General features: G+C 43.4%; 1 protein-coding gene and 1 long non-coding RNA gene across 6 annotated transcripts in view; one reads left to right on the top strand and one right to left on the bottom strand.

Moving 5' to 3' along the window:
- The window catches only part of TMPRSS5 (transmembrane serine protease 5), a 31,698-nt gene extending 8,116 nt beyond the window's left edge, over positions 1-23,582 (bottom strand). For 2 of the 5 annotated variants that reach the window (XR_002517221.2, XM_003910721.5), the window contains exons 1-6: positions 10,483-12,608; positions 4,278-4,380; positions 3,807-3,905; positions 3,193-3,315; positions 1,591-1,726; positions 1,162-1,275 (exon numbers count right to left, since the gene is read on the bottom strand). Coding sequence is in view for 4 of the 5 variants with exons in the window: in XM_003910721.5 (XP_003910770.2) it covers positions 1,162-1,275; positions 1,591-1,726; positions 3,193-3,315; positions 3,807-3,905; positions 4,278-4,380; positions 10,483-10,485 (578 nt within the window). In the remaining variant the exon portion in view is untranslated. Of the gene's footprint in view, positions 1-1,161; positions 1,276-1,590; positions 1,727-3,192; positions 3,316-3,806; positions 3,906-4,173; positions 4,381-10,482; positions 12,609-18,029; positions 18,227-23,554 lie in introns of those variants that run through there. The other 3 variants (XM_009187312.2, XM_031652933.1, XM_003910724.5) reach the window with 3 other exon arrangements.
- Positions 159-2,518, top strand: LOC108582049. Its single transcript, XR_004177346.1, has 3 exons — positions 159-516; positions 1,057-1,265; positions 2,329-2,518. It is a non-coding gene; the product is annotated as an uncharacterized LOC108582049 (long non-coding RNA).
- Positions 23,583-27,461: the final 3,879 nt, after the last annotated feature.

Raw genomic sequence — 27,461 nt, 5'->3', positions numbered from 1 at the left:
AGGGCAATAGAAGGACTTCATGGTCCTTGCAGATCAACTGGGACATAGATCAACTGTTACCACTAAGTGTCCTGAATAAAGACACACTCAATGAATGAATGAACGGATAGGTGAGTGCGTGCGTGACCAGGGTTCTTCACCCCATGCTCCTTCCTAGGTGTGCTGTATTCTCCACCCTGGTCCCTCTGCCTGGGCCTTGTATATTCATATTCTTGCTCTCCTCTTTCCCCTTTTCTCTCTTAGCTCTTAGTTGCTTTTTTGACCCAAACTCTCTTCTCTTTATTTATTCACCTCTTGCCCCTAGCAGCCCAATGTCTAGACCCTCTTAGTGTCTCCTAGTTTCCCAAATACACAGCCCTCCTGGCTCTCCTGGAGGAGTCAGCCCCACCCCTACTTCCATTTTCCCATTCAGGTATCCAAGACAAGAACCCAGTCAGAACCTTCCCATCTCCAGCCACATTCCTGAGCATAGGAGCTGGACAGGAGGGGCCTGAAGGAACAGTTCAAATTGGAAACGTGGTAATGGGGGTGCCTACCCATCTATCCCAGGAGGCTGATAGGCAGCTTGAGAAAGCCTAGGAAGGTGCAAAGACCCTCTCTGCTTGTGCCCCAGTCACACCAGACCATCCCCAGGATCTGGGGCAGGGGCTGCTCCATTCCACAGCCCTCTTCTCTGGGAGACTGTCCAGACTACAAGCAACTCTTAGCCAGAGCAACTCAATCATCTCTCTCCTGAAATATGCAAATTATCCAAATAATGTGTGACAGGATTCAGAGAGCACTGAGCTTGGAGACAGGAGCCTGGTTTCAAGGCTTGACTTGGCTGCTGCTTACTTATGTGACCTTGGACAAGACCCTTTAACCTTATTAAGCCTCAGCGTCCTAACCTGTAAAATGGTGACGAGTACCATTTCAAATCTTGTGACAGTGATAACCAACCCTACATTTCCTGTGAAGGGCAAATAGCAGATGTGAAGTGGTGACAGACAGGGCTCATGTGAACTGAGTTTGTTAATTTCTGATTAGGAAATGTTTCTCTTTGTCCTCCTATCTTAGGCCACCAGTGTCCTCACCACCAGGATCCCAAGAAAGGAGATTTTTGCTGGACTGACCACCAGGAAGTAAGGGAACCCACTCACCTAACCACCTCAGTAGTCCTACCTGGGCTGCCACACCTCCTCCAGGAAGCCTTCCAGTCTAGGAGAGAGCTGAGCAAACTCCTGGGAGCTGTTGAGTTTGATGTCAGTGAGGTTTACTCCCTTGTGGTGAGTGAGTCTTGGCAGAGGAGGGGAATAGAACAGGAGGAAATCATAACTGGAATGTGTACAAGATATAATACTAGTATAGTAACCACAAGACTGTGATAATGACCACTGCTGGGATTTATGCTTGTTAAAAAGCAGTAATACTCCAAACAGAGAAATGGGCTGGGGTACCATTGTGCCCAGAGGCCAAAAGATGGCCAAAAAGACCTCTTGACATTTCCTGAGCATATTGACCAGTGATGGGCAGATAGAGGTCTCCAACTCCCATCCTTCGCCAGCCAGCCAGGCCTCCCCCTTCACAGGACCCACATCTGACTCCTGTTACCTGAGATACCCAAGGCTCCAGCAGACCTGTAGCCCCAGGGCGGGGCTCCAGCCCTCATGGCAGACCAGGAGCCAGCGTGGCCGATCCCTCACTTGCACTTCCAGCAAGAAGTCTTCGCTGTTTATTCTGAAAGATACTGAAATCACAGCATGAAAACCACATGGGGAAGGATGGTGGTAGGGTGGGACAGGAAGAGCTGGACCTAGGACTCTGTAGTACTTGAAGAGGCTTTAATGACAGTATCTGGGTCACCCAGTGCCAAGTTCCCTGCTGCCCGGGGAGTGAGACCAGTCCCAAGAGCAATCTCACCCCTACTGGTAGAGCATTTCTGTTTTCTATTTTAACCAAGTGCTTTTAAGTGTGCTCTGCCACTCACTGTCACAGCAGCCCTGTGCAATGAGTACTGCCATCCTCTCCATTCTGCAGAAGGAGAACTAAGGCTTGGAGTTTGAGCACCTTCCCCAAGATCACAGGGTCAGGAAGTGATGGATCCAGGACTTAAGTCCAGGTCTTCTGATATCAAATCTTGTGATAATAATAGTTACCAGTTGTTGAGTGTATGCTTTTTCCAGGCTCTTATGGACTGACTTGTGTCCCCACCCCACCCCTCACACACACACACAAAGCCCCAACCCCCAATGTGACTGGATTTGGAGACAGGGCCTTTAAGAAGGTGATTAAGGTTAAATGAGGTCACGAGGGTGAGGCCCTGATCCAATAGAGTCAATGTTCTTATAGGAGGAAGAGACACCAGAGAGCTCCCTCTCTCCTCAAGAGCAGAGGAAAGGCCTGGGGAGGACACAGGCAGAAGACAGCGATCTACAATCCAGGAAAAGAGCTCTCTCCTGACACTGAATTTCATAGCACCTTGATTTTGGACTTCTAGCCTCCAGAACTGTGAGAAAATAAATGTGGTTTAAGCCACCCAGTCTGTGGTACTTACTCATGGCAAACCAAACAGACTACTACACAAGTTCTGTGCTAATATCTTTTCCTAGATTAGTTTATTTTGTCCTTAAAAAATTTATGCAGTAAATATTTGTATTTCCATTTTATGGAGAAGGAAGCAGAAGCTACAAGAAGTAATGTGCCCAAAGCCACACAGTCAAAGACTCCAACCTTATTCTAATGAGGTTATTCTAACCCGTAGCCTCTGGGTAGCATTGTACCTTCTGATCCCCAACTCTTACGTGGAGGAGAGGGGACAATCAGGAGAGGGAGACAGGGGACAAGGTGGGCTAATGTTCCCAGACCCATAGGTGGACCTGCTGGTCACACACTGGCTCCCACACACACCTGACCCCTCCTCCCCCACATCCCTGACTCACTCTGCCCCAAATGGCAAGTTTCTATCCCTCCTGCCAGCCTGGTCTCTGGACCTTGCCCCAGCTAGAGATCAGGACAGTCCTCAGAGAGCGCTGAAAGCCCCAAATCAGAGATCACCTCTGCAAGGTGACACCTTGTCACCGCCCTCACACTAGAGGAGGGAAATACATATGGTTGGCAGTGAACAGATGGCCCTTCAGAGTCGGTTCTCTTGCCCCCAGCTGTGACAGGTCCCTGCTGGGGAGGGAGGCCCGTAGCCTCAGGGGTGCAGCCCACCTGTTTTGGGAAGTGCAGGGAGCAGAGCTTCCTCACCACCAGCCTCGGAGCAGCTCAAAGTTATCTCCTCATCCTGCAAGGTTCCAGAAATGGGCTGAGAGGCCGCAGGACACAGGTACAGCACTTCAGAGAAGAACAAAGAGAAAGGGTCTGATTTCCAAAGGAGGGGGTCAAGGTGCTGACCTCCTCATCAGCCACCTTGCTCTCAGGCAGGTCCCCAACCAACCCACTGAGGAGGGGCACAGCGCTCCATCTCTCTTGGCCTCAGCCTCTATCTCTGTCTCTTTGACTCTCCCTTCTCTCTCTCTCTCTCTCTCTCTCTCATTCTCTCTGTCTCTCAGTATGTCTCTGTCTTTCTCTGTGTGTGTTCTCTCTGTATCTCTCTCACTGGGAAAGATTTCCAGAAAAAGTCTGACTAAGGCCTCCTTGGATCATACACTTTGTTCTTCTTTATGTAGAGCCTAGATCCCTCCTGCTGCGATTTCACCCTTTCTCCCCTTGTCTGCGCAGAGTAGATGAGGAAGACACTTGTCCTATTTACCTTTAATGCCTGCTCAGCACCTGCTTCTCCCTTCCAACCTCCCCCACACCAGAGAAGGGACCCCAGCACTGACCTAGGAGCCAGGAGCCGACACCCACACTGGCCAGCAGCCCCAGGGCTCCCAGCACTGCACAGCCTCGTCGCATGGAGCGCCAGCACACCACCTGAGAAACTGTGGGAAAGGACAGAGGGGTATCTGGGTCCTCTGCTCCTGCCAGCCAGCCTTACTTCACCCTAAGTCACCACCATGGGGCTAGGTACCCACAGAACTCCAACAGGACACCTCCTCCTGTCCCATCAGCCCAGATTAGGGAGGGGGTGGGGGCAGGGGAGGATGGAGAGGGCGTGATCACTGAAGCCCACAAATCCCACTCAATCCCTAAAGTGGGAAATGGGAAGCAAAAGCAGGTCTGGGGATAAAGAGTGACACAGCCTCTCACCATCAATCATGTGGGGCTGACCCCAAGGAGGATCCAGGAAATGTAGGATGATTGCCCTCCACTGTCCCCACCCTGTCATTCCCTTATGACCCAGTCTGGCCTACTGGGATGCTGCTGGTCTCCAGGCTCTGCTCTGAAGATCCCAGATCCTGGGCCCTCCTCTGCATACTGGGCCTCCGCAGGGGCTTGGTCATCCAGCATCAGGCTCTGGGGAAGTAAGTGTCAGACACCCAGGATTCCCACATCAAGGATTGCTGAGAGAAGTCACAGCCAAGTCCAATTCCCCATTCTTTAACCCCAGTCGTGCTTCCATTGCCACTTGTAAACCTCTATTCATCTTGGGGACTCCCTGTATATTCCCACAAATACCTTGCCAGGCCCCCCGTGCCCTCCTGGGGCCCCTAACCCCACTGTCCTTACTCTCACATGGCCAGTAGCAAACACTTGAATGCAGATTTGTCCCACTCCAAAGCCCACACTCTTAGCCACTCCTTCATCTTCCATAAACATTGAAGGCATCTGCTAAAGTCCCTTAACACCCTCCTTCAGCTTCAAGATCCCACCCTTCTTCATTCCCTCCTATCTCGGAAGAAGAAGTGCCCCTCCACAAATCACCCACCCACCCATTCATTCATTCCATAGATATTTGGTCCAAGCGCACAGGTCACTATAAGGGACACTATCGGGAGTTCAGAATAAACCAGCACAGACCACTCCCAACTCTGACTGCATCAAAGAACCTGTAGTCTGGTCCTGAGGATAAGTCATGTAAAGCGCAATATGTTAAATGACAGAAGAAAAGTTCAGCTAAACTACCTGATACGGTTTAGCTGTGTCCCCACCCAAAATCTCATCTTGAATTGCAATCCAAATTGGAATCCCCATGTGTTGGGGTAGGGATCTCATGGGAGGTGGTTAAATCACGGGGGCAGTTCCCAAATGTTGTTCTCATGATAGTGAGTGAGTTCTCACGAGATCTGATGGTTTTACATGGGGCTTTTCCCCTCTCCACTCTGCACTTCTCTCTCCTGTAACCATGTGAAGAAGGACATGTTTGCTTCCCCTTTTGCCAGGATTGTAAGTTTCCTGAGGCCTCCCAGCCATGAGGAACTGTGAGTCAATTAAACCTCTTGCTTTATAAATTACTCAGTCTCTAGTAGTCCTTTATAGCAGTGTGAGAACAAACTAATACAGTAAATTGGTGCTGCTGTAAAGATACCTAAATATGTGGAAGTAACTTTGGAACTGGGTAACAGGTAGAGGTTGGAATAGTTTGGAGGGCTCAGAAGAAGACAGGAAGATGTGGAAAAGTTTAGAACTTCCTAGAGACTTGTTAAATGGTTTTGACTAAAACACTGATAGTGATGTGGACAATGAAGTCTGGTGGTCTTCATTGTCTGGTGGACAATGAGGTGGTCTCAGATGGAGATGAGGAACTTCTTGGAAACTAGAGGAAAGGTGACTCTTGCTATGCTTTAGCAAAAAACTGGAGGCATTTTGCCCCTGCCCTAGAGATTTATGGAACTTTGGTGGTTTTTTGTTTGTTTTTCTCTTTTGGGGGGTGGGGAGCAGGGGGTGTTTTGTTCAACTTTATTGAGGCATAATGCACATTCAAAATATTGCATACATTTTAAGTTCTCAGATAAATAACTTTGACAAAGATATAACCCACATGACCAACACAGTCAAAATATAGGACATTAAGGTCACCCCAGAAATTTTCCTTCTGCCTTTTTGCAGTTAACTCCTCCCCAACCCACAGCCCTGGAAAATCACTGATCTGTTTCTCTCACTGTATATTAGAGTTCTTTTTTATAGTTTCATATAAATGAAACCATGTGACATATAGTCTACTCTTATTTTACTTTAACTTCCAGGATACATGCGCAGAACGTACAGGTTTGTTACATAGGTATACATGTGCCATGGTGGTTTGCTGTACCTTTCAACCTGTCATCCAGGTTTTAAGCCCCACATGCATTAGGTATTTGTCCTAATGCTCTCCCTCCCCTTGTCCCCTACTCCCAGACAGGCACCGGGGTGTGTTGTTCCCCTCCCCATGTCCATGTGTTCTCATTCTTCAACTCCCACTTATGCGTGAGAACATGTGGTGTTTGGTTTTCTGTTTCTGTGTTAGTTTGCTGAGAATGATGGCTTCCAGCTTCATCCATATCTCTGCAAGGGACATGATCTCATTCTTTTTTTATGACTGCATAGTATTCCATGGTATATATGTGCCACATTTTCTTTATCCAGTCTATCATTGATGGGCATTTGAGTTGGTTCCAAGTTTTTGCTATTGTAAATAGTGCTGCAGTAAACATACGTGTGCACGTGTCTTTATAGTAGGATGATTCATAATCCTTTCAGTATACACCCAGTAATGGGACTGCTGGATCAAATGGTATTTCTGGTTCTAGATCCTTGAGGAATCACCACATTGTCTTGAGATCTGTGGATCTTTGGACTTGAGGGAGATGATTTAGGGTATCTGGCAGAAGAAATTTCTAAGCAGCAAAGTGTTCAAGAGGAAACAGAGCATAAAAGTTTGGAAAATGTGTAGCTTGATGATGTGATAGAAAAGGAAAACCCATTTTCTGAGAAGAAATTCAAGCCTGCTTCAGAAATGTGCATAAGTAATGAGGAGCTAAATGTTAATCACCAAGACAATGAGAAAAATCTCTCTAGGGCATGTCAGAGACTGCACAGCAGTCCTTTCCATCACAGGCCCAGAGGCCCAGGAGAGAAAAAATGGTTTTGTGGCCCAGGCCAGGACCCCCCTGTTCTGTGCAGCCTGGGACATGGTACCCTGTGTCCCAGCTGCATCAGCTCCAGCTGTGGCTAAAAGGGGCCTAGGTATAGCTCAGGTCATTGCTTCAGAGGGTGCAAGCCCAAGCCTTGGCAGCTTCCATGTGGTGTTGAACCTGTGGGTGCACAGAAGTTAAGAACTGAGGTTTGAAAACCTCCACCTAGATTTCAGAGGATGTATGGAAACACCTGGATGCCCATGCAGAAGTTTGCTGCAGGGGTGGAGCCCTCATGGAGATCATCTGCTAGGGCAGTATGTAAGGGAAATGCAGGGTTGGAGCTCCCACACAGAGTCCCCACTGCGGCACTGCCTAGTGGAGCTGTGAAAAGAAGGCCATCGTCCTCCAGACCCCAGAATGGTAGATCCACCAACTGCTTGCACTGTGAGCCTGGAAAAGCTGCAGGCACTCAACACCAGCCCATGAAAGCAGCCAGGAGTGGGGCTGTGCCCTGCGAAGCCACAAAGACAGAGCTGCCCAAGGTCATGGAAGCCCACCTCTTACATCAGTGTCACCTGGATGTATGACATGTAGTCAAAGGAGATAATTTTGGAACTTTAAGGTTTAATGATTGCCCTATTGGATTTCAGACTTACATGGGGACTGTAACCCCTTTGTTTTGGCCAATTTCTCCCATTTGGAATAGGTGTATTTACCCAATGCCTGCATCCCATTGTTTCTAGGAAGTAACTAACTTGCTTTTGATTTTACAGGTTCATAGGCAGAAGAGACTTGCCTTGTCTCAGATGAGACTTTGGACTTGGACTTTTGGGTTAATGCTGGAATGAGTTAAGACTTTGGGGGACTGTTGGAAAGGCATGATTGTGTTTGAAATGAGGACATGAGATTTGGGAAGGGCCAGGATAGAATGATATGATTTGGCTCTCCCTTCACCCAAAATCTCATTTTGAATTGTAATTTTGAATTGTAATTACCACGCACTGGGGGAGGGACCTCACAGTAGGTGATTGGATCATGGGGCAGTTCCCCTATGCTGTTCTCATGATAGTGAGTGAGTTCTCACAAGATCTGATGGTTTTATAAGGGGCTTTGCCCCTTTACTCTGCCCTTCTTTCTCCTGCCACCATGTGAAGAAGAGTGTGTTTGCTTCCCCTTCCACCATGATTGTAAGTTTCCTGAGGCTTCCCCAGCCATGCAGAACTATGAGTCAATTAAACCTCTTTTCTTTATAAATTACCCAGTCTCAGACAGTTCTTCATAGCAGTGTGAGAACAGACTAATACACTACCATCATCATCCAAAAGAATAAGAGCTTACTTCTCATTGAGGTGATCACAGAAGGCTTCCTAGAAAAAGCAGCCTCTGAGGCCCACAGGGATGAAGAGGGTTTGAGCTTATATACATGGGCATTGGGTAGCCCAGACAAAGAGGATTGGATTAGCAAAGGCATGGGGATAAGAAAGCATAGAGCAGAGTAAGTCATATGTGTGCCTAAAGCTCATGAGCCATGAAGAGGAGTAATGAAAATAAGATCTTAAAAAAAAAAACACCAGACAGTTCAAAGCTAGGTCTACAACCTACTATGTGAACGTGGACAACTCAGGCCATCTCTTCAAATGTCAATTGTCTCATTTGTAAAATAAGAGTAATAACTCCTACTTTCCAAGGAATAATCTCCCTCCTCGAGTATCTTGTCTCCCTCAGTTATTCTCCATGCCATAAAGTCAGAGTAATCTTTCTAAAATGCAAATATGAGTATGTGAGCCCCATCTCTACCCTATGAGTCTTTGTAGCCTTCAGGATCAAACCAGATGTCCATGGCATGGCTCACAAGGTCCTCCATGATCTCGCCCTGCCTCACCTTTCCATCCTCACTGCCAGCACTTGCTCCCTCCACAGCAAAATTTGGGGTCACACTGACATACATGCCATACCTCAGTACCTTCAGTCACTCTCACAACAGAGAAACTTTGCACCTGCTCTCCCCTTCCCCATGTAACTGACTCCTACTGACCCTTCAAGACTCAGCATAGACGTCACTTCTCCAGGAAGCTTCCTTCAATGCATACAGCACCTGTTGGGCCCTATATTTTGCTCATTTACTTCCTTCTCTCTCCTTCCTCACTGGTTTTTGCATCCCAGGGCTAAGCACAGAGCCTGGCACAAAGTGGGAATTCAGTTAAAGCACATTAAAGGAGGGAAGGAAAGATGGGAAACAGGGAGGGAGGGAGAGAGGGAGGTACAAATAACAAAACGTGAATTAACATGGCTTTATAAATTGTAAAGCCCAATACAAATGTTAAGTATAATAATATTAATAAGAACTACACATAAGCTGTGGATCCTTCCCCCCAAAATTTATAATCCAGTAGGGTAGATAAAATCTCTCAAAACTGAAGCAACTCCCGTTTCCCTGCAGACTCCCGTCTCCCCTGCATCTTTCCCTGTCAACACATAGGGTTGTACCCAATGAGAATAAAAGCCTGACTCCAAGACAGCATTGGCTTAAATGTGATTTTCATGTGTCGCATGAAATGTTCTTTTCACACCAAAACCTCCCCAGTCATGCCTTCCTACTCCACTGATCTAGTCTTCCTAACCCTCCGGCAGGAGGAAGGAAAGCCTTTGTCAGACTCACCTAGGTCAGTCACCTCCAAATTGTCCCGAAAATCATTCCACTGGACCCAAAGCACCCATGCCAGTTCAGCTCACAGCCAGGGCAGCAGCCCCAACACCTTGCCTATAGAATGAGCTACCAGCCCCACCTCCCTATTCCCCACACCAACCACAGCCCAGAACCTATAGGACTGGACCTCCCAAGAGCTGCAGGCCTTGCTTTTCCAGGAGAAACAGAGGTCATGGTTTGCATACCACACACATTCTTTCTTGTGCCTAGAGATGAGACTCACAGGACACAGGCAGCGAAGCTGGAGGACAGCAGGCTTGGGAGAGCCAATCAAGCGCCCATAAGAGAGTAGAGAAGCAGCAACAGAGGATGAGGTTTGGATTTCTTCTCTGGGGTTGTGTGATTGCTCTTGAGCTGATGTCCCTCTGAGTGGAGAGGCAGGCCTGATCTAGAGAATTCTAGGGCATGGCCAGTCTTTTCTCCTGCCTCAGTACCAAGGAAGCTTGGCTTTAAACCCAGCCTTTGAACAAACTGGCCTCACCTCATGTACTGCTCCACCTCAAAATTCAACTGCCCAAGCTCACGTGCTAGCCTAAAAAAAAAAAGGCCTTTAAAATTATAGGACTCCTTGCTCCTCTTTTTGAGTGGAAGTTCAACATAATAATGATTTGTTGAGCACCACGTATGTGCAAAGCACTTGATAGGTCTAAGAGGGACAAAAGAGGAGAATAAAAGGCAGTCCCTGGGGAGGAAACAGGGAATTGGCCGAACAGGGCCCCTGCTAGGATCCAGCCCCTGTACCAGAGCTGCCTCAGGAGGCTCTTTCCACCAGCCTAGAATCCCAAGGGCAGAGGAGGGAGAGAGAAAGAAAGGGAGAGAGGTCACAGCAGGGGTGGCACAGAGGCATAGCCTTACCATAAGGGTCAGTGACACTGTTGTAAAGCCTCAGGGTCTACTAGGCAGCGTTCTGCTCCTGTTCTCAGGCCAGCATTGATTAAAGCTAGCCCAGCAAGCTTGGTTGGAAGATGAGGTCTCCCTGGTTCACACATGGCCCCTCCCTGTATCCCTACTCCAACACTCACACAGACACGCGCCACAGAGACAATGAACCCTGCTCAGGACCCATGAATAGGCCCCTTGTTGCAGGAAAGGAGCACAAGGGCTGGGCTGGGCTAGGCAACCCCAGCCCCTCCCATCTGCTAACTGGAAACACAGAAACAGAGGAAAAGGTTATGGGGAGGAGGGGAGGCCAACTACTGCTGCTTAGCAACAAGGTCCCTTGTGCCAAAAAGTGTGCCCCATGCATGCTGGCAGAATTCTTCCTTCCTGCTGACAGAGCTGTACTGGGGAGACTGATACTAGCATTTGTTGAAACGTTTCTGAGCCCTCTGGATTTTATCTCGCCTCCATGTGGGTTGGCTTTTCTAGCAGTCTGGGGCTGTCACTATGTTGGAATTGTTGGGGTGATGATGGAAGATCTTTGTCATCTCTTGCCCCAGGGCCACATCTGTCACCCCAATGCCAGGGAAGTGGGGCCTCTGCCCCTGTCTGCCCTGGGAGCCAGTTGCTGCAGGAGCCCCTCAGTGCTATCTTGTTTCAAAGCACAAGGTGACCCAGCTGAGCCCACACGGGGCTCAACACACCTGGGAGCAGGCACATCTCTTTAGACAAGGAGGCAGAATAGGTCCTAGGGAAGGTAAACACAGGTGGGGCTTTCTTTCCTCCAACTGGCTGCTCAAAAACCCCTCAGATAGGAAAGTTAAGAATATAGGCTTTAGAGTCAGGCTTTCATCCAACCTCAATTCTCCCACTTCCCTTACTCAGCCTCATCTATAAAATGAGGATAATAGTATTTACCTCATAGGTTGATGTTAGAATTCATTGAGATATTGCCTATAAAGCCCATAGCCTGGTGTCTAGCACAGACAGTATTCAGCAAACAGTAGCTGCTATTGTTATTGTTGTTGTTGTTATTGTTGTTGTTGTTGCTGAATATCACTCACACAGGATTTAACTTTTTGCTCCCTATTTTCCTCATACACTGTATTAGTCAATTCTTGCACTGTTGTAAATAAATACCTGAGACTGGATAATTTCTAGGGAAAAGAAGTTTAATTGACTTACGGTTCCACAGGCTGTACAAGAAGCAGTGACTTCTGCTTCTGGAGAGGCCTCAGGAAGCTTCCAATCATGGTGAAAGACAAAGGGGGAGCAAGGCCTCTAACATGGCAGGAGCAGCAGCATGAGAGAGACGGGGGAGGTGCCACACACTTTTAAACAACCAGATCCCATGAGAACTCTGTCACGAGAATAGCACCAAGTGGATGATGAATCATGAAGGTTTATTGATCATGAAGGATCCACCCCCATGATCAAATCACCTCCCATCAGGGGCCACTTTTAACATTGAGGATTATAATTTGACATGAGATTTGGGTTGAGACACAGATCCAAACTATATCATGCACTCAGTGTGTCAACTCTGAACTTATGGTCATCACACCAGGGCACACATAAGACAATGAAGAGACAGAGGTCAGCTGTGAATTATAGAAGCAGAAGGAGAGAAATGGTGGCTGGAATTCAGAAGCCCTTGGCTAGGCTCTGAGGTATCCTAGGACAATATTCTTCAGACTACAAACCTGAGTATCTACTGTGTGTCAGAAATTAGCCTGGGCATGGGGGATGAACAAGTCAAAGACTGGATGCTTACAGACTGAAAAAAGGGAATGAAACAGATATAACTAATTGTTATTATGAAAAGTGAAATAACAAAGGCATAAACCTAGAGGTATAAGAGAATAGAGGAATAGCTGCCCTGAGGATACAAAGAAGAGGGATTCGCAATGGAGGAGACATTTGAACTGAGTTTTGAGAAGCAACAAAGCAATCACAGAGAAGGATATTTAAAATATATTGCAGGTAATGTCAATGAAAATGGTAGGAGTCGGCCGGGCGCGGTGGCTCAAGCCTGTAATCCCAGCACTTTGGGAGGCTGAGACGGGTGGATCACGAGGTCAGGAGATCGAGACCATCCTGGCTAACACGGTGAAACCCCGTCTCTACTAAAAAATACAAAAAACTAGCCGGGCGTGGTGGCGGGTGCCTGTAGTCCCAGCTACTTGGGAGGCTGAGGCAGGAGAATGGCGTGAACCCGGGAGGCGGAGCTTGCAGTGAGCTGAGATCCGGCCATTGCACTCCAGCCTGGGCGGCAGAGCGAGACTCCATCTCAAAAAAAAAAAAAAAAAGAAAATGGTAGGAGTCAAATCCTCTGAAAATTCCCTCCTCCCTAAAAGCAATGAGAAAAATGGCAAAAATGGTGAGAATCAAATTTTTCAGAACTCTGGAAATTAATCAAAAGTTTATAGCAATCTGGGAAGTCTTCATTCAAGAAAAAAAAAATGACATAATTTTAGTAAGAAGAGTGAGCCTTGTGGCATTTTAACTTGCTACAATTCCAGCCCCCTCACCCCAACTCTGCAGTAGCCTTGAAAACCAACAAACGACAATCACCATGGAAACCAGCAGCCTGGCAGCTACAAGAAGGGGTAGAACAGCCTTGGAGTTCCTTCAAATCCTCATTCCCAGAGAGTTGTAATTATTTGACCTGTCTAGTGGTTCCCTGGAAGATACCATTTGCAAGACTGTCTTTATTTCACCTGTCTCAAAACTTGCCTGGAGTGAACAGCTTTTTCTTCAAGGGTATTTGTTGAAAACAACTGGAGACAATTGTTGGACTTTGTGGCTCCCTAAAACAATGGATAACAGTTGAGGCAAAAAACAAAACAAAACAAAAAAAAACAGGCTAACCAAAAACCTTAAAAAGAAAATCTGGGGGAATAAAATATCTATAAAGGGCCTTGAAAGGCTCTGAAATATTCCTAGGAATATAGAAAGCCATATGTACACACAGGAGGATACACATGCCTAGGGCTGTGCACATTTGCAGGAAAAAACTAAGGAAGGTCCTGAGCTCTCAACCTGGGCTAAGCTTAAGGCTCTGCCCAAGCAGGAAGGCTAAGGTGGAGTTGTCAAATGTCCTGTCTGAGTGTTGAAGGCATGTCCCAACATACACATAGAGCCGCTCTGCAAAAACAAGGTGACTTATTGGTTCCAAGCATCAAGGCACCCTCTGTCTAATTATTAGCTGAACACTAAGCAGAAATTTCAGTGACCACACATGACAAAAAATACAGACTTTGCAGGATTAGCTCAGAAAAGTCGCTAAGCACACAGAGAAGCAACACCAACAACAACAAACTCCGAAGAAGGGCGAGAATCTTATTTCCAAAGTTGCTGTATTATATTACGTTACTTAAAATGCAGTTTTCAGTAAGAAATTATGAGGCACACAAAGAAACAAGAAAGTAAGGCACATACACAGGGGGAAAAAATAATTGATAAAAACTGTCCCTGAGGAAGCCCATATATTGAACTTACAAGATGGAAACTTTAAATCATTTATTCTATATACATTCAAAGAACTAAAGAAAACCATATCCAAAGAACTAGAAAAAGGTATGAGAATAATCTTATCAGGTAACGAATATCAATAAGGAGATAGAAATTATGTATTTTTTAAAGAACCAAATATAAATTCTTGAGTTGAGTAGTATGATAACTGAAATGAAAAATTTACTAGAGGGGCTCAAAAGCAGATCTGAGCAGGCAGAAGACAGAATCTGTGAATTAAAGATAAGTAAATTCATATTATACACTCTAAGGGATAGAAAGGAAAAAAGAATGGAGAAAAATGAACAAAGGTTCAGAGACATTTGAGATAACATCAAAAATATGTACGCTGTCTCTGTGTGTGTGTGTGTGTGTGTGTGTGTGTGTAATAAGCATCCAAGAAAGAGAGAAGCAGACATAATATTTGAAAAAATAATGACCAAAAACTTTCCAAATTTCATGAAAAATATCAATCTGCACATGGAAAAAAACTCAATAAACTCCAAGTAGGATATATCAAAGAGATCCACACATAAACACATCATAATCAAATTGTTTAAGGCCAAAGACAAGAAAGATTCTTGGAAGCAGCATGAGGAAAGCAACTTATCACATACAAAGGGATCCTCAATCAACAGTTTAACAGTTAAGAGTTGGTTTCTCATCAGAAACCATGGAAACTAGAATGGCACATTCAAATTCCTTAAAGAAAAAGATTGTCAACCAAAATTCTGTATCTAGCAAAACTATCCTTCAAAAGTGAAAAAGTAATTAAGATAATCTCAGGTAGACAAAAACTGAGAGAATTCATTGCTAGTGAACCTGTCCTATAAGAAATACAGTCATGTGCCACATGACAGTCAACAATGTACCATATATTCAACAGTGATCCCACAAGATTATAATGAAGTTTTTATACTGTATTTTTAATGTATCTTTTCTATGTTTAGATACATAAATACTTAGTATTGTGTTACAATTGCCTTCAGTATTCAGTATGGTAATATGCTATCCAGGTTTGTAGCCTCAGAGCAATAGGCTATACCACACAGCCTAGGTGTGTACTAGGCTATACCATCTAGGTTTCTGTAAGTACACTCTATTTCACACAATGAAAAATCACATAACAACACAGTTCTCAGAATGTATCTCCAACATTAAGTGATGCATAACTATACTAAAGGGAGTCCTTTAGGCTGAAATAAAAAGATATAAGACAGTAACTTAAATCCATATTAAGAAATAAAAAATGCTAGTAAAGGAAAGTATATAGGTAAACATAAAAGACAGTATAAATGTATTTTTTTGTTTGTAATTCTTTTTGTTCTCCCATCTAACTTTAAAGACAATTGCATAAAGCCATAATTATAAATCTGTATTGATGGGCATTCAGTGCAAAAATATACAATTTGTATGACAATACAGCACAAAGAAAGAAGAGAATGGAAGTAATAAGAGCGAAGATTTTTATACTATTGAAATTAAATTGGTATTAATCTGAATAGACTGTTATAATTTAAAATGTTAATTGAAATTATCAGGATACTAAGAAAATAACTTTTAAAATTTATATAGTAAAAGAAATGACAAAGGAGTTAAAATGGAACACTAGAAAATAACTGTTTAACACAAAGCAGAAATGAAACAAAAACATGTAAGACATATAAAAAACAAATAGCAAAATAATAGACATAAATCCTACCTTATCAGTAGTTTTACTAAATGTAAATGGATGAAACTCTTCAATTAAAAGGTAGAAATTGGCAGAATGAATTTCTAAAGCCATGATCAAGCTAGATGCTATATATAAGAGACACATTTTAGTTTTAAAGACAAAATATGTTGAAGGTAAAGGGTGGAAAAAGAGGTTCCATGTACACAGAAACCAAAAGAGAGCTGGAATAACTATAATAATATGAGACAAAACAGACTTTAAGACAAAATTCATTATGAGAGACAAAGTAGGACATTTTATAATGATAAAAGAGTTAATCCTGCCAGGCATGTTGGCTCACACCTGTAATCCCAGCACTTTGGAGGGCTGAGGTGGGTGAATCACTTGATGTCAGGAGTTCAAGACCAGCCTGACCAATATGATAAAACCCCTTCTCTACTAAATATACAAAAATTAGTCAGGCATGGTGGCACGTGCCTGAAATCCCAGCTACTCAGGAGGCTGAGGTGGGAGAATCGTTTCAGCCCAGGAGGCGGAGTTTGCAGTGAGCTGAGATCATGCCACTACACTCCATCCTGAGTGACAGAGATAGACTCCATCTTGAAAAAAAAAAAAAAAAAGAGTCAATCCATCAAGAATATATAATAATTATAAATATATGCACCTGCACCTGACAGAGCCCCAAAATATATAAAGCAGAAACTATCATATCAGGGAAAAACAGACAATTTGAAAATAATAGTTGGATACTTCAATACCCACAATAATGGATAGAACAACCAGACAAAAAGTCAATGAGGAAATAGGAGACTTGAAAGACACTATAAACTAACTAGACCTAATAGACATCTATAATAGAACACTCCATGCAACAACACTAGAATATACTTTCTTCTTGAGCACATACAAAATATTCTTCATGAATGACCATATGTTAGCACATAAAACAAGTGTAAATAAAAGAATTAAAATTATACGAAGTATGTTCTCTGACCACAAGTGAATGAAATTTGAAATCAACAACAAAAGAAAATTTGGGAAATTCACATATACGTGGAAATTAAATAACACACACCTAAATAACCAATGAGTCAAAAAAGTAATCACAAGAAAAATTAGAAAACACTCCAAGATGAATGAAAACAAAAGCACAACATAACAAAATGTGTGGAAAGCAGCAAAAACAGGGCTTAGAGGGAAATTTATAAGTACAACCCCCTATATCACAAAAGAAGATCTCAAAGCAATAATTTAGCCTTTCACCTTAAGAAGCTAAAAAAGGAAGAGTGAACTAAACCAAAAGCAAGTGAAAGAAAAAATAAATAAATATTAGTGCAGAAGTAAATGAAATAGACTATACTAAAACAATAAAGAAAATCAACAAAATCAAAATTGGTTACTTGAAAAGATCACATTGATTGTACATGCAAATGTCCTTAAGGATAATAGTCCACGAGGCTTTTAAAGAATGGAATACCGCCAGGCGCGGTGGCTCATGCCTGTAATCCCAGCACTTTCGGAGGCCGAGGTGGGCGGATCACATGGTCAGGAGTTCGAGACCAGCCTGGCCAATATGGTGAGACCCCGTCTCTACTGAAAATACAAAAATTAGCTGGGTGTGGTGGCACTCACCTGTAGTCCCAGCTAGTCGGGAGGCTAAGGCAGAAGAATTGCTTAAACTTGGGAGGCGGATGTTACAGTGAACTGAGATCATGCCACTGCCCTCCAGCCAGGATGATAGAGTGAGACTCCATCTCAAAAAAAAAAAAAAAAGAATGGAGTACCACATGCCTAGATTTCACAATGCACAGAAAGTGTGGCTGGGGTGGGACAGGACTAGGTTGTGATGAGTTTTTTTACCATGCCAAGGAGCTGAGACTTTTACTCTCTATTCTCTAGACCAATCTTTGTTTGTTGTTGTGTTGTTTTGTTTTGAGTTTTTTTTTTAGGTTTGTAGGTAAAGAACTTCATTGAGAATCTAAAGAAAGCTTTTGATGATTTCCAACAAAAAATTTTTTATACACATTACATTTTCATCAATCCCAAGAGGCTCATGGACCCTAAAAAAGTACCTGCTATAGCTGCCTTAACAGGTTTTAGACTATGTAAATAAAGGGATGGAGGTGTGTTTTCAAAAGCTCACTCAGGAAGATTTTGGGGGAAATGCTATGAGCTTTGCAAGAGAGCCTGCTCTCTTTCTAATGTGTTCTGGGAGCAGCTCTTATCAGAAGACGTTCTCTTGACCATTAAGTTGATGGAGGAAGGAAATAGTGCTTGCTTTCAGAAAGCCTTCAAAAAGCTCTCTACTCTCTAACAAACTGATGACCCAACTCACCTCTGAGCCTCACTGTGGAATATCAGGGCTGCCCAGCTTGCCTCAACTTGCCATCCTCTTACTCATCATGAGTTGGCCCAGGTCATGGCCATGGTGACCAAGGTCAAAGTCTTCCACAATGGTTGAACTAGTTTACACTCCCACCAACAGTGTAAAAGCGTTGCTATTTCTCCACACCCTTTCCAGCATCTGTTGTTTCCTGACTTTTTAATGATCACCATTCTAACTGGTATGAGATGGTATCTCATTGTGGTTTTGATTTGCATTTCTCTGATGACCAGTGATGATGAGCATTTTTTCATGTATCTGTTGGCTGCATAAATGTCTTCTTTTGAGAAGTGTCTGTTCATATCCTTTGCCCACTTTTTGATGGGGTTGTTTGTTTTTCTCTTGAAATTTTGTTTGTATTCTTTGTAGATTCTGGATATTAGCCCTTTGTCAGATGAGTAGATTGCAAAAATTTTCGCCCATTCTGTAGGTTGCCTGTTCACTCTGATGGTAGTTTCTTTTGCAGAAGCTCTTTAGTTTAATTAGATCCCATTTGTTAATTTTGGCTTTTGTTGCCTTTGCTTTTGGTGTTTTAGACATGAAGTCCTTGCCCATGTCTATGTCCTGAATGGTGTTGCCTACGTTTTCTTCTAGGGTTTTTATGGTTTTAGGTCTAACATTTATGCCTTTAATCCATCTTGAATTAATTTTTTATAAGGTGTAAATCCAGTTTCAGCTTTCTACTTATAGCTAGCCAATTTTCCAGGCACCATTTATTAAATAGGGAATCTTTTCCCCATTTCTTGTTTTTGTCAGGTTTGTCAAAGATCAGATGGTTGTAGATGGGTGGCATTTTTTCTGAGGGCTCTGTTATGTTCCATTGGTCTATATCTCTGTTTTGGTGTCAGTACCTTGCTGTTTTGGTTACTGTAGCCTTGTAGTATAGTTTGAAGTCAGGTAGCGTGATGCCTCCAGCTTTGCTCTTTTGGCTTAGGATTGTCTTGGCAATGCAGGCTCTTTTTTTGGTTCCATATGAACTTTAAAGTAGTTTTTCCAATTCTGTGAAGAAAGTCATTGGTAGCTTGATGGGGATGGCATTGAATCTATAAATTACCTTGGGCAGTACGGCCATTTTCACGATATTGATTCTTCCTATCCGTGAGCATGGAATGCTTTTCCATTTGTTTGTGTCCTCTTTTATTTCGTTGAGCAGTGGTTTGTAGTTCTCCTTGAAGAGGTCCTTCATATCCCTTGTAAGTTGGATTCCCAGGTATTTTATTCTCTTTGAAGCAATTATGAATGGGAGCTCACTCATGATTTGGCTCTCTGTTTGTCTGTTATTGGTGTATAGGAATGCTTGTGATTTTTGCACATTGATTTTGTATCCTGAGACTTTGCTGAAATTGCTTATCAGCTTAAGGAGATTTTGGGCTGAGACAATGGGGTTTTCTAAATATACAATCATGTCATCTGCAAACAGGGAACAATTTGACTTCCTCTTTCCTAATTGAATACCCTTTAATTCTTTCTCTTGCCTCATTGCCCTGGTCAGAACTTCCAATACTATGTTGAATAGGAGTGGTGAGAGAGGGCATCCCTGTCTTGTGCCAGTTTTCAAAGGGAATGCTTCCAGTTTTTGCCCATTCAGTGTTATATTGGCTGTGGGTTTGTCATAAATAACTCTTATTATTTTGAGATACGTTCCAACAATACCTAGTTTATTGAGAGTTTTTAGCATGAAGGGCTGTTGAATTTTGTCAAAGGCCTTTTCTGCATCTATTGAGATAATCATGTGGTTTTTGTCTTTGGTTCTGTTTATATGATGGATTACATTTATTGATTTGCGTATGTTGAACCAGCCTTGCATCCCAGGGATGAAGCCCACTTGATCGTGGTGGATAAGTTTTTTGATGTGCTGCTGGATTCAGTTTGCCTGTATTTTATTGACAATTTTCGCATCGATGTTCATCGAGGATATGGTCTAAAATTCTTTTTTTGTTGTGTCTCTGTCAGACTTTGGTATCAGGATGATGCTGGCCTCATAAAATGAGTTAGGGAGGATTCCCTCTTTTTCTGTTGATTGAAATAGTTTCAAAAGAAATGGTACCAGTTCCTCTTTGTATCTCTGGTAGAATTTGGCTGTGAATCCGTCTGGTCCTGGACTTTTTTGGTTGGTAGGCTATTAATTATTGCCTCAATTTCAGAGCCTGTTATTGGTCTATTCAGGGATTCAACTTCTTCCTTGTTTAGTCTTGGGAGGCTGTATGTGTCCAGGAGTTTATCCATTTCTTCTAGATTTTCTAGTTTGTTTGCATAGAGGTGTTTATAGCATTCTCTGATGGTAGTTTGTATTTTTGTGGGATTGGTGGTAATATCCCCTTTATTGTTTTTTATTGCATCTATTTTATTATTCTCTCTTTTCTTCTTTATTAGTCTTGCTAGTGGTCTATCAATTTTGTTGATCTTTTCAAAAAATCAGCTCCTGGATTCATTGATTTTTTGATGGTTTTTTGTGTCTCTATCTCCTTCAGTTCTGCTCTGATCTTAGTTATTTCTTGCCTTCTGCTAGCTTTTGAATATGTTTGCTCTTGCTTCTCTAGTTCTTTTCATTGTGATGTTAGGGTATCGATTTTAGATCTTTCCTGCTTTCTGTTGTGGGCATTTAGTGCTATCAATTTCCCTCTACATACTGCTTTAAATGTGTCCCAGAGATTCTGGTACACTGTGTCTTTGTTCTCATTGGTTTCAAAGAACACTTTTTATTTCTGCCTTCATTTCGTTACGTACCCAGTAGTCATTCAGGAGCAGGTTGTTCAGTTCCCATGTAGTTGTGTGGTTTTGAGTGAATTTCTTAATCCTGAGTTCTAATTTGATTGCACTGTGGTCTGAGAGACAGTTTGTTTTGATTTCTGCTCTTTTACATTTGCTGAGGAGTGCTTTACTACCAACCATGTGGTCAATTTTGGAATAAGTGCAATGTGGTGCTGAGAAGAATGTATATTCTGTTGATTTGGGGTGGAGAGTTCTGTAGATATCTATTAGATCTGCTTGGTGCAGAGCCGAGTTCAAGTCCTGGATATCCTTGCTAACCTTCTGTCTTGTTGATCTGTCTAATATTGACAGTGGGGTGTTAAAGTCTCCCATTATTATTGTGTGGGAGTCTAAGTCTCTTTGTAGGTCTCTAAGGACTTGCTTTATGAATCTGGGTGCTCCTGTATTGGGTGCATATATATTTAGAATAGTTAACTCTTCTTGTTGAATTGATCCCTTTACTGTTATGTAATGGCTTTGTCTCTTTTGATCTTTCTTGGTTTAAAGTATGTTTTATCAGAGACTAGGATTGCAACCTTTTTTTTTTTTTTTTTTTTTTTTTTTTCTTTCCATTTGCTTGGTAGATCTTCCTCCATCCCTTTATTTTGAGCCTATGTGTGTCTCTGCATGTGAGATGGGTCTCCTGAATACAGCATGCTGATGGGTCTTCACTCTTTATCCAATTTGCCAGTCTATGTCTTTTAATTGGGGTATTTAGCCCATTTACATTTAAGGTCAATATTGTTATGTGTGAATCTGATCCCATCATTATGATGTTAGCTGGTTATTTTGCCCATTAGTTGATGCAGTTTCTTCCTAGTATTGATGGTCTTTACAATTTGGCATGTTTTTGCAGTGGCTGGTACAAGTTGTTCCTTTCCATGTTTAGTGCTTCCTTCAGGAACTCTTGTAGGGCAGACCTGGTGGTGACAAAATCTATCAGCATTTGCTTGTCTGTAAAGGATTATATTTCTCCTTCACTTATGAAGCTTAGTTTGGCTGGATATGAAATTCTGGGTTGAAAATTCTTTTCTTTAAGAATGTTGAATATTGGCCCCCACTCTCTTCTGGCTTGTAGAGTTTCTGCAGAGAGATCCGCTGTTAGTCTGATGGGTTTCTCTTTGTGGGTAACCCAACCTTTCTCTCTGGCTGCCCTTAACATTTTTTCCTTCATTTCAATCTTGGTGAATCTGACAATTGTGTGTCTTGGGGTTGCTCTTCTTGAGGAGTATCTTTGTGGTGTTCTCTGTATTTCCTAAATTTGAATGTTGGCCTGCCTTGCTAGGTTGGGGAAGTTCTCCTGGATAATATCCTGATGAGTGTTTTCCAACTTGGTTCCATTCTTCCCGTCACTTTCAGCTACACCAATCAAATGTAGATTTGGTCTTTTCATATAGTCTCATATTTCTTGGAGGCTTTGTCCATTTCTTTTTACTCTTTTTTTCTAAACTTCTCTTCTCGCTTTATTTCATTAATTTGATCTTCAATCACTGTATCCTTTCTTCCACTTGATCAAATTGGCTATTGAAACTTGTGCATGCATCACGTAGTTCTCGTGCCATGGTTTTCAGCTCCATCAGGTCACTTATGGTCTTCTCTACACTGTTTATTCTAGTTAGCCATTCATCTCATCTTTTTTCAAGGTTCTTAGCTTCCTTGTGATGGGTTTGAACATTCTCCTTTAGCTCGGAGAAGTTTGTTATTACCAACCTTCTGAAGCCTACTTCTGTCAACTCATGAAAGTCATTCTCCATCCAGCTTTGTTCCATTGCTGGCAAGGATCTGCGATCCTTTGGAGTAGAAGAGGTGCTCTGGTTTTTAGAATTTGCAGCTTTTCTGCTCTGGTTTCTCCCCATCTTTGTGGTTTTATCTACATTTGGTCTTTGATGTTGGTGACCTACAGATGGGGTTTTGGTGTGGATGTCCTTTTTGTTGATGTTGATGCTATTCCTTTCTGTTTGCTAGTTTTCCTTCTAACAGTCAAGTCCCTCAGCCGCAGGTCTGTTGGAGTTTGCTGGAGGGTCTCTTCAGACCCTGTTTGCCTGGGTATCACCAGCGGAGGCTGCAGAACAGCAAATATTGCTGCCTGATCCTTCCTCTGGAAGCTTCATCCCAGGGGGCACCTGCCTGTATGAGGTATCAGTTGGCTCCTACTGGGAGGTGTCTCTCAATTAGGCTACACAGGGGTCAGGGACCCATGTGAGGAGGCAGTCTGTCCATTCTCAGAGCTCAAACACCATGCTGGGAGAACCACTCCTCTCTTCAGAGCTGTCAGACAGGGATGTTTAAGTCTGCAGAAGTTTCTGCTGCCTTTTGTTCAGATATGCCCTGCCCCCAGCGGTGCAGTCTACAGAGGCAGCAGGCCTTGGTGAGCTGCAGTGGGCTCCGCCCAGTTCGAGCTTCCCTGGCCAATTTGTTTAGCTACTCAAGCCTCAGCAATCGCAGACGCCCCTCTCCCTGCCAGCCTGCTGCCTCGCAGGTTGATCTCAGACTGCTGTGCTTGCAGTGAGCAAGGCTTTGTGGGTGTGGGACCAACCGAGTCAGGCATGGGATATAATCTCCTGGTGTGCCGTTTGCTAAGATAGTTGGAAAAGTGCAGTATTTGTGCAGGACTGCCCCATTTTTCCAGGTACAGTCTGTCATAGCTTCCCTTGGCTAGGAAAGGGAAATCCCCTGACCCCTTGTGCTTCCCGGGTAAGGCAATGCCCCGCCCTGCTTTGACTCACCCTCCATGGGCTGCACCCACTGTCCAACCGTTCTCAGTAAGATGAACCAGGTACCTCAGTTGGAAATGCAGAAATCACCCATCTTCTCCATCGATCACACTGGGAGCTGCAGACCAGAGCTGTTCCTATTCAGACATATTGGAATGGAGAGAGAATATAGCAGCTTAGTTCTTGACCAGTTTGGTCCTCCCATCTGCCCCTTTCATCTAGATTCTCCCTCAAGAAGACTAGTAGTGGCTTGGGTGCTTAGTGGGGAGAGCTCATGTCACTTTTACACAAGTCTTGGCAGCCAGCATCCTCCCTAACTCAGCCCCCAGCCCTGGCCATTCTCATCCCCATCAGGCTGGCTGTGACTTAATCATTCTGGAGGAGGCTCTATTCAAACCTTTGGTTTTTAGTACAACATAAGTTATCCTAGAATAGGCTCTATTAAACCCCTTGGTTTCTAGGTTTCTAAAGATAATACCACAATTTTTATGTAGATTCTAATCTGTTAACCTGGGTAATGAAAATGGAAAGAGATCACTAAAGACTCCAAAACAACAATTAAAACAAAGTACAGCCAACTGTCAATTATCCAGAGATGAATAAAGACATGGCAAATATGAATACATTATAGTCCCTGCTCTCAAAGGAGTTTATAATCCAGTTGAGAAGACAAACAAATACACCAACAGGAGTGACCTGAGAGGATAGGTGGTAAAAGTAGACAGTGTGGGCTCAAGTAGAATCAGCAGCTCTGAGTTCCACAATGTCATGCTGAGGTCATGGTTTACGTGACCATAATGAAACACTAACGCTGGGAATAGCGTATGGTAGAATCTGCAGGCTGACAGTACCTAATCAGGCCCTGAAGGAGTGGCTCAGAAGTCAGGTTCTGCTGGAGGGACAGGGTTTGGAAAGGGCTGGCAGAGGAATGACAGAAGCTCACCAGGGAAAGGAAGGCTGAGACAGGCTTATTTCCAAATTTTCCAGGGCAAGCCCTAGCTAGTGAACCCTGAGTTTGTTCTGGACTTGGTTTTTCCTATTGAAGATACCCAAGAAAGCATCAGGCAACATGACTGATCTTTTTCCTCACAGTTTTGGCCCCCAGGCCAATCGCTCTTAACCCTGGGTGGTTCACTGGAATCCCCTGGAAAGCTTGTTACTAAAACACTTATCCCTTGGCCCTATCTGAAACTCCCTGAAACATCACCCCTCTAAATGAGGGTCCTTGTGTCTGTTTTTACCCTGGTGATTCTGGGGAAGCACTATCTCAGCTAAGCTTCTCAGTCTTCTTTAGGCCTAGTAGCAGCAGCACGAATTGGAGGAGGGAAAGTTGTGGCACAAAATAGGTATTTTAAAAATCATCAGTTACCCTGAGTACCTTTCCATGGTACATGGCATGCCATCACCTTGGACAGACTTACGTCATCTTTGCGAAAAGAACTGTGTTTCTCCATCTGCTGCCGCACAGCCAAAATTCCACCCAAAGAGATCCATTGTGTTGGAGTGAAGCATTGTGTCCCCAGTGTCTAGCACAGTCTGGTACATAGTAGGCATATAGGCCAGGATAGGCCAGGTTATGCTGCAGCAGGGAGCACCTCCCAGGTTGCAGTGGCTTAAAACAACAAAGGTTTGTTTCTTACTTATGTTTCAGGTTCACAGGGATCAAGCTGGGGACTTTTGTCCACATATCCTCAATTAAGAACCCAAGACAATAGAGTAGCCTCCATCTGAAATGTTACTGGTCACAACGGCTGAAAGAAAGAGGGTTCTTGAGGGTTTCACACTGGAAATTAAATGCTGTGGCCACTTACAGTTCATTAGCCCAAGATGTCACATGCCTCTGCCCAACCATGAGGAGAACATGAAAATGCAATCCTACAATATGCAACAAAGCACAGAGCCAGAAATACTTGGCGAAGAGCACTAGTAACTACCACATTGGATATTCAATAAATATTTATAAAATAAAATAACAGATGAGTAGAAATCACTTTACAAGACAAGATCATTAAGTACACCTTTACCCCACAATGACATTTTTTTCCCCTGGGATAAGAAAGAGGTAAGTGAAAGCAGGACTAAATGATTGAGCACACAGCTCTCCACCTTTTCTGTCACCCTGGTTGGCACAGCCCCTAGGGAGTCTTGCTGGCCCTCTTCTCTCTGCAAGAGTCCCACTTCTGGAAAAAGGTAGCTCAGTTGCCCTGAGCCTCTGTAAGTCATGTTTGAGTAGTATGAGAGATGACTCTGGTGTTGTGTGACAGTGGAATACTCACAATTATAGGGAGATCAGGAGCTGCTGAAACCAGCTCTGCTCTCCTTCAAGAGCAGATTTTAGATTAACCAGAGGTGGCTTCTTTCTGCCTGACTACTCAATTCAATGCTATCCCTATCAAGCTACCATTGACTTTCTTCGCAGAATTAGAAAAAAACTACTTTAAATTTCATATGGAACCAAAAAAGAGCCCACACAGCCAAGACAATCCTAAGCAAAAATAACAAAGCTGGAGGCATCACACTACCTGATTTCAAACTATACTACAAGGCTGCAGTAACCAAAACAGCATGTTACTGGTACCAAAACAGAGATATAGACCAATGATACAGGGCAGAGGCCTCAGAAATAATACTACTCATCTACAACCATCTGATCTTTGACAAACCTGACAAAAACAAGAAATGGGGAAAAGATTCCCTATTTAATAAATGGTGTTGGGAAAACTGGCTAGCCATACGCAGAAAACTGAAACTGGACCCCTTCCTCACACCTATACAAAAATTAACTCAAGGTGAATTAAAGACTTAAATGTACCCAAAACCATAAAAAACCTAGAAGAAAGCCTAGGCAATACCATTCAGGACATAGGCATGGGCAAAGACTTCATGACTAAAACGCCAAAATCAAGGGCAACAAAAGCCAAAACTGACATATGGGATCTAATTAAACTAAAGAGCTTCTGCACAGCAGAAGAAACTACCATCAGAGTGAACAGGCAACCTACAGAATGGGTGAAAATTTTTGCAATCTACCCATCTGACAAAGGGCTAATATCTATAATCTACAAGGAACTTAAACAAATTTACAAGAACAAAACAACCCCATCAAAAGGTGGGTGAAGGATATGAACAGATACTTCTCAAAAGAAGACATCTATGCAGCCAACAAACATGAAAAAATGCTCATCATCACGGGTCATTAGAGAAATACAAATCAAAACCACAATGGGATACCATCTCACACTAGTTAGAATGGCGATCATTAAAAAGTCGGGAAACAACAGGTGCTGGAGAGGATGTGGAGAAACAGGAACGCTTTTACAGTGTTAGTGGTAGTGTAAATTATTTCAATCATTGTGGAAGACAGTGTGGTGATTCCTCAAGGATCTAGAATCAGAAATACTATTGACCCAGCAATCCCATTACTGGATATATACCCAAAGGATGACAAATTGTTCTACTATAAAGACACATGCACACGTATGTTTATTGCAGCACTATTCACAATAGCAAAGACTTGGGACCAACTGAAATGCCCATCAATGATAGACTGGATAAAGAAAATATGGCACATGTACACCATGGAATACTATGCAGCCATAAAAAAGGATGAGCTCATGTCCTTTGCAGGGACATGGATGAAGCTGGAAACCATCATTCTCAGCAAACTAACACAGGAACAGAAAACCAAACACCACGTATTCTCACTCATAAGAGGGAGTTGAACAATAAGAACACATAGACACAGGGATGGGAACATCACACACCGGGGCCTGTCAGGGGGTGGGGGGCTAGAGGAGAGATAGCATTCAGAGAAATATCTAATGTAGATGACAAGTTAATGGATGCAGCAAACCACCATGGCACATGTATACCTATGTAACAAACGCCCACATTCCGCACATGTATGCCAGAACTTAAA

Source organism: Papio anubis, chromosome 12, assembly GCF_008728515.1.
Source record: "Papio anubis isolate 15944 chromosome 12, Panubis1.0, whole genome shotgun sequence".
NCBI lineage: Eukaryota > Metazoa > Chordata > Mammalia > Primates > Cercopithecidae > Papio > Papio anubis.
This window is presented reverse-complemented; position numbering and strand designations above follow the sequence as displayed.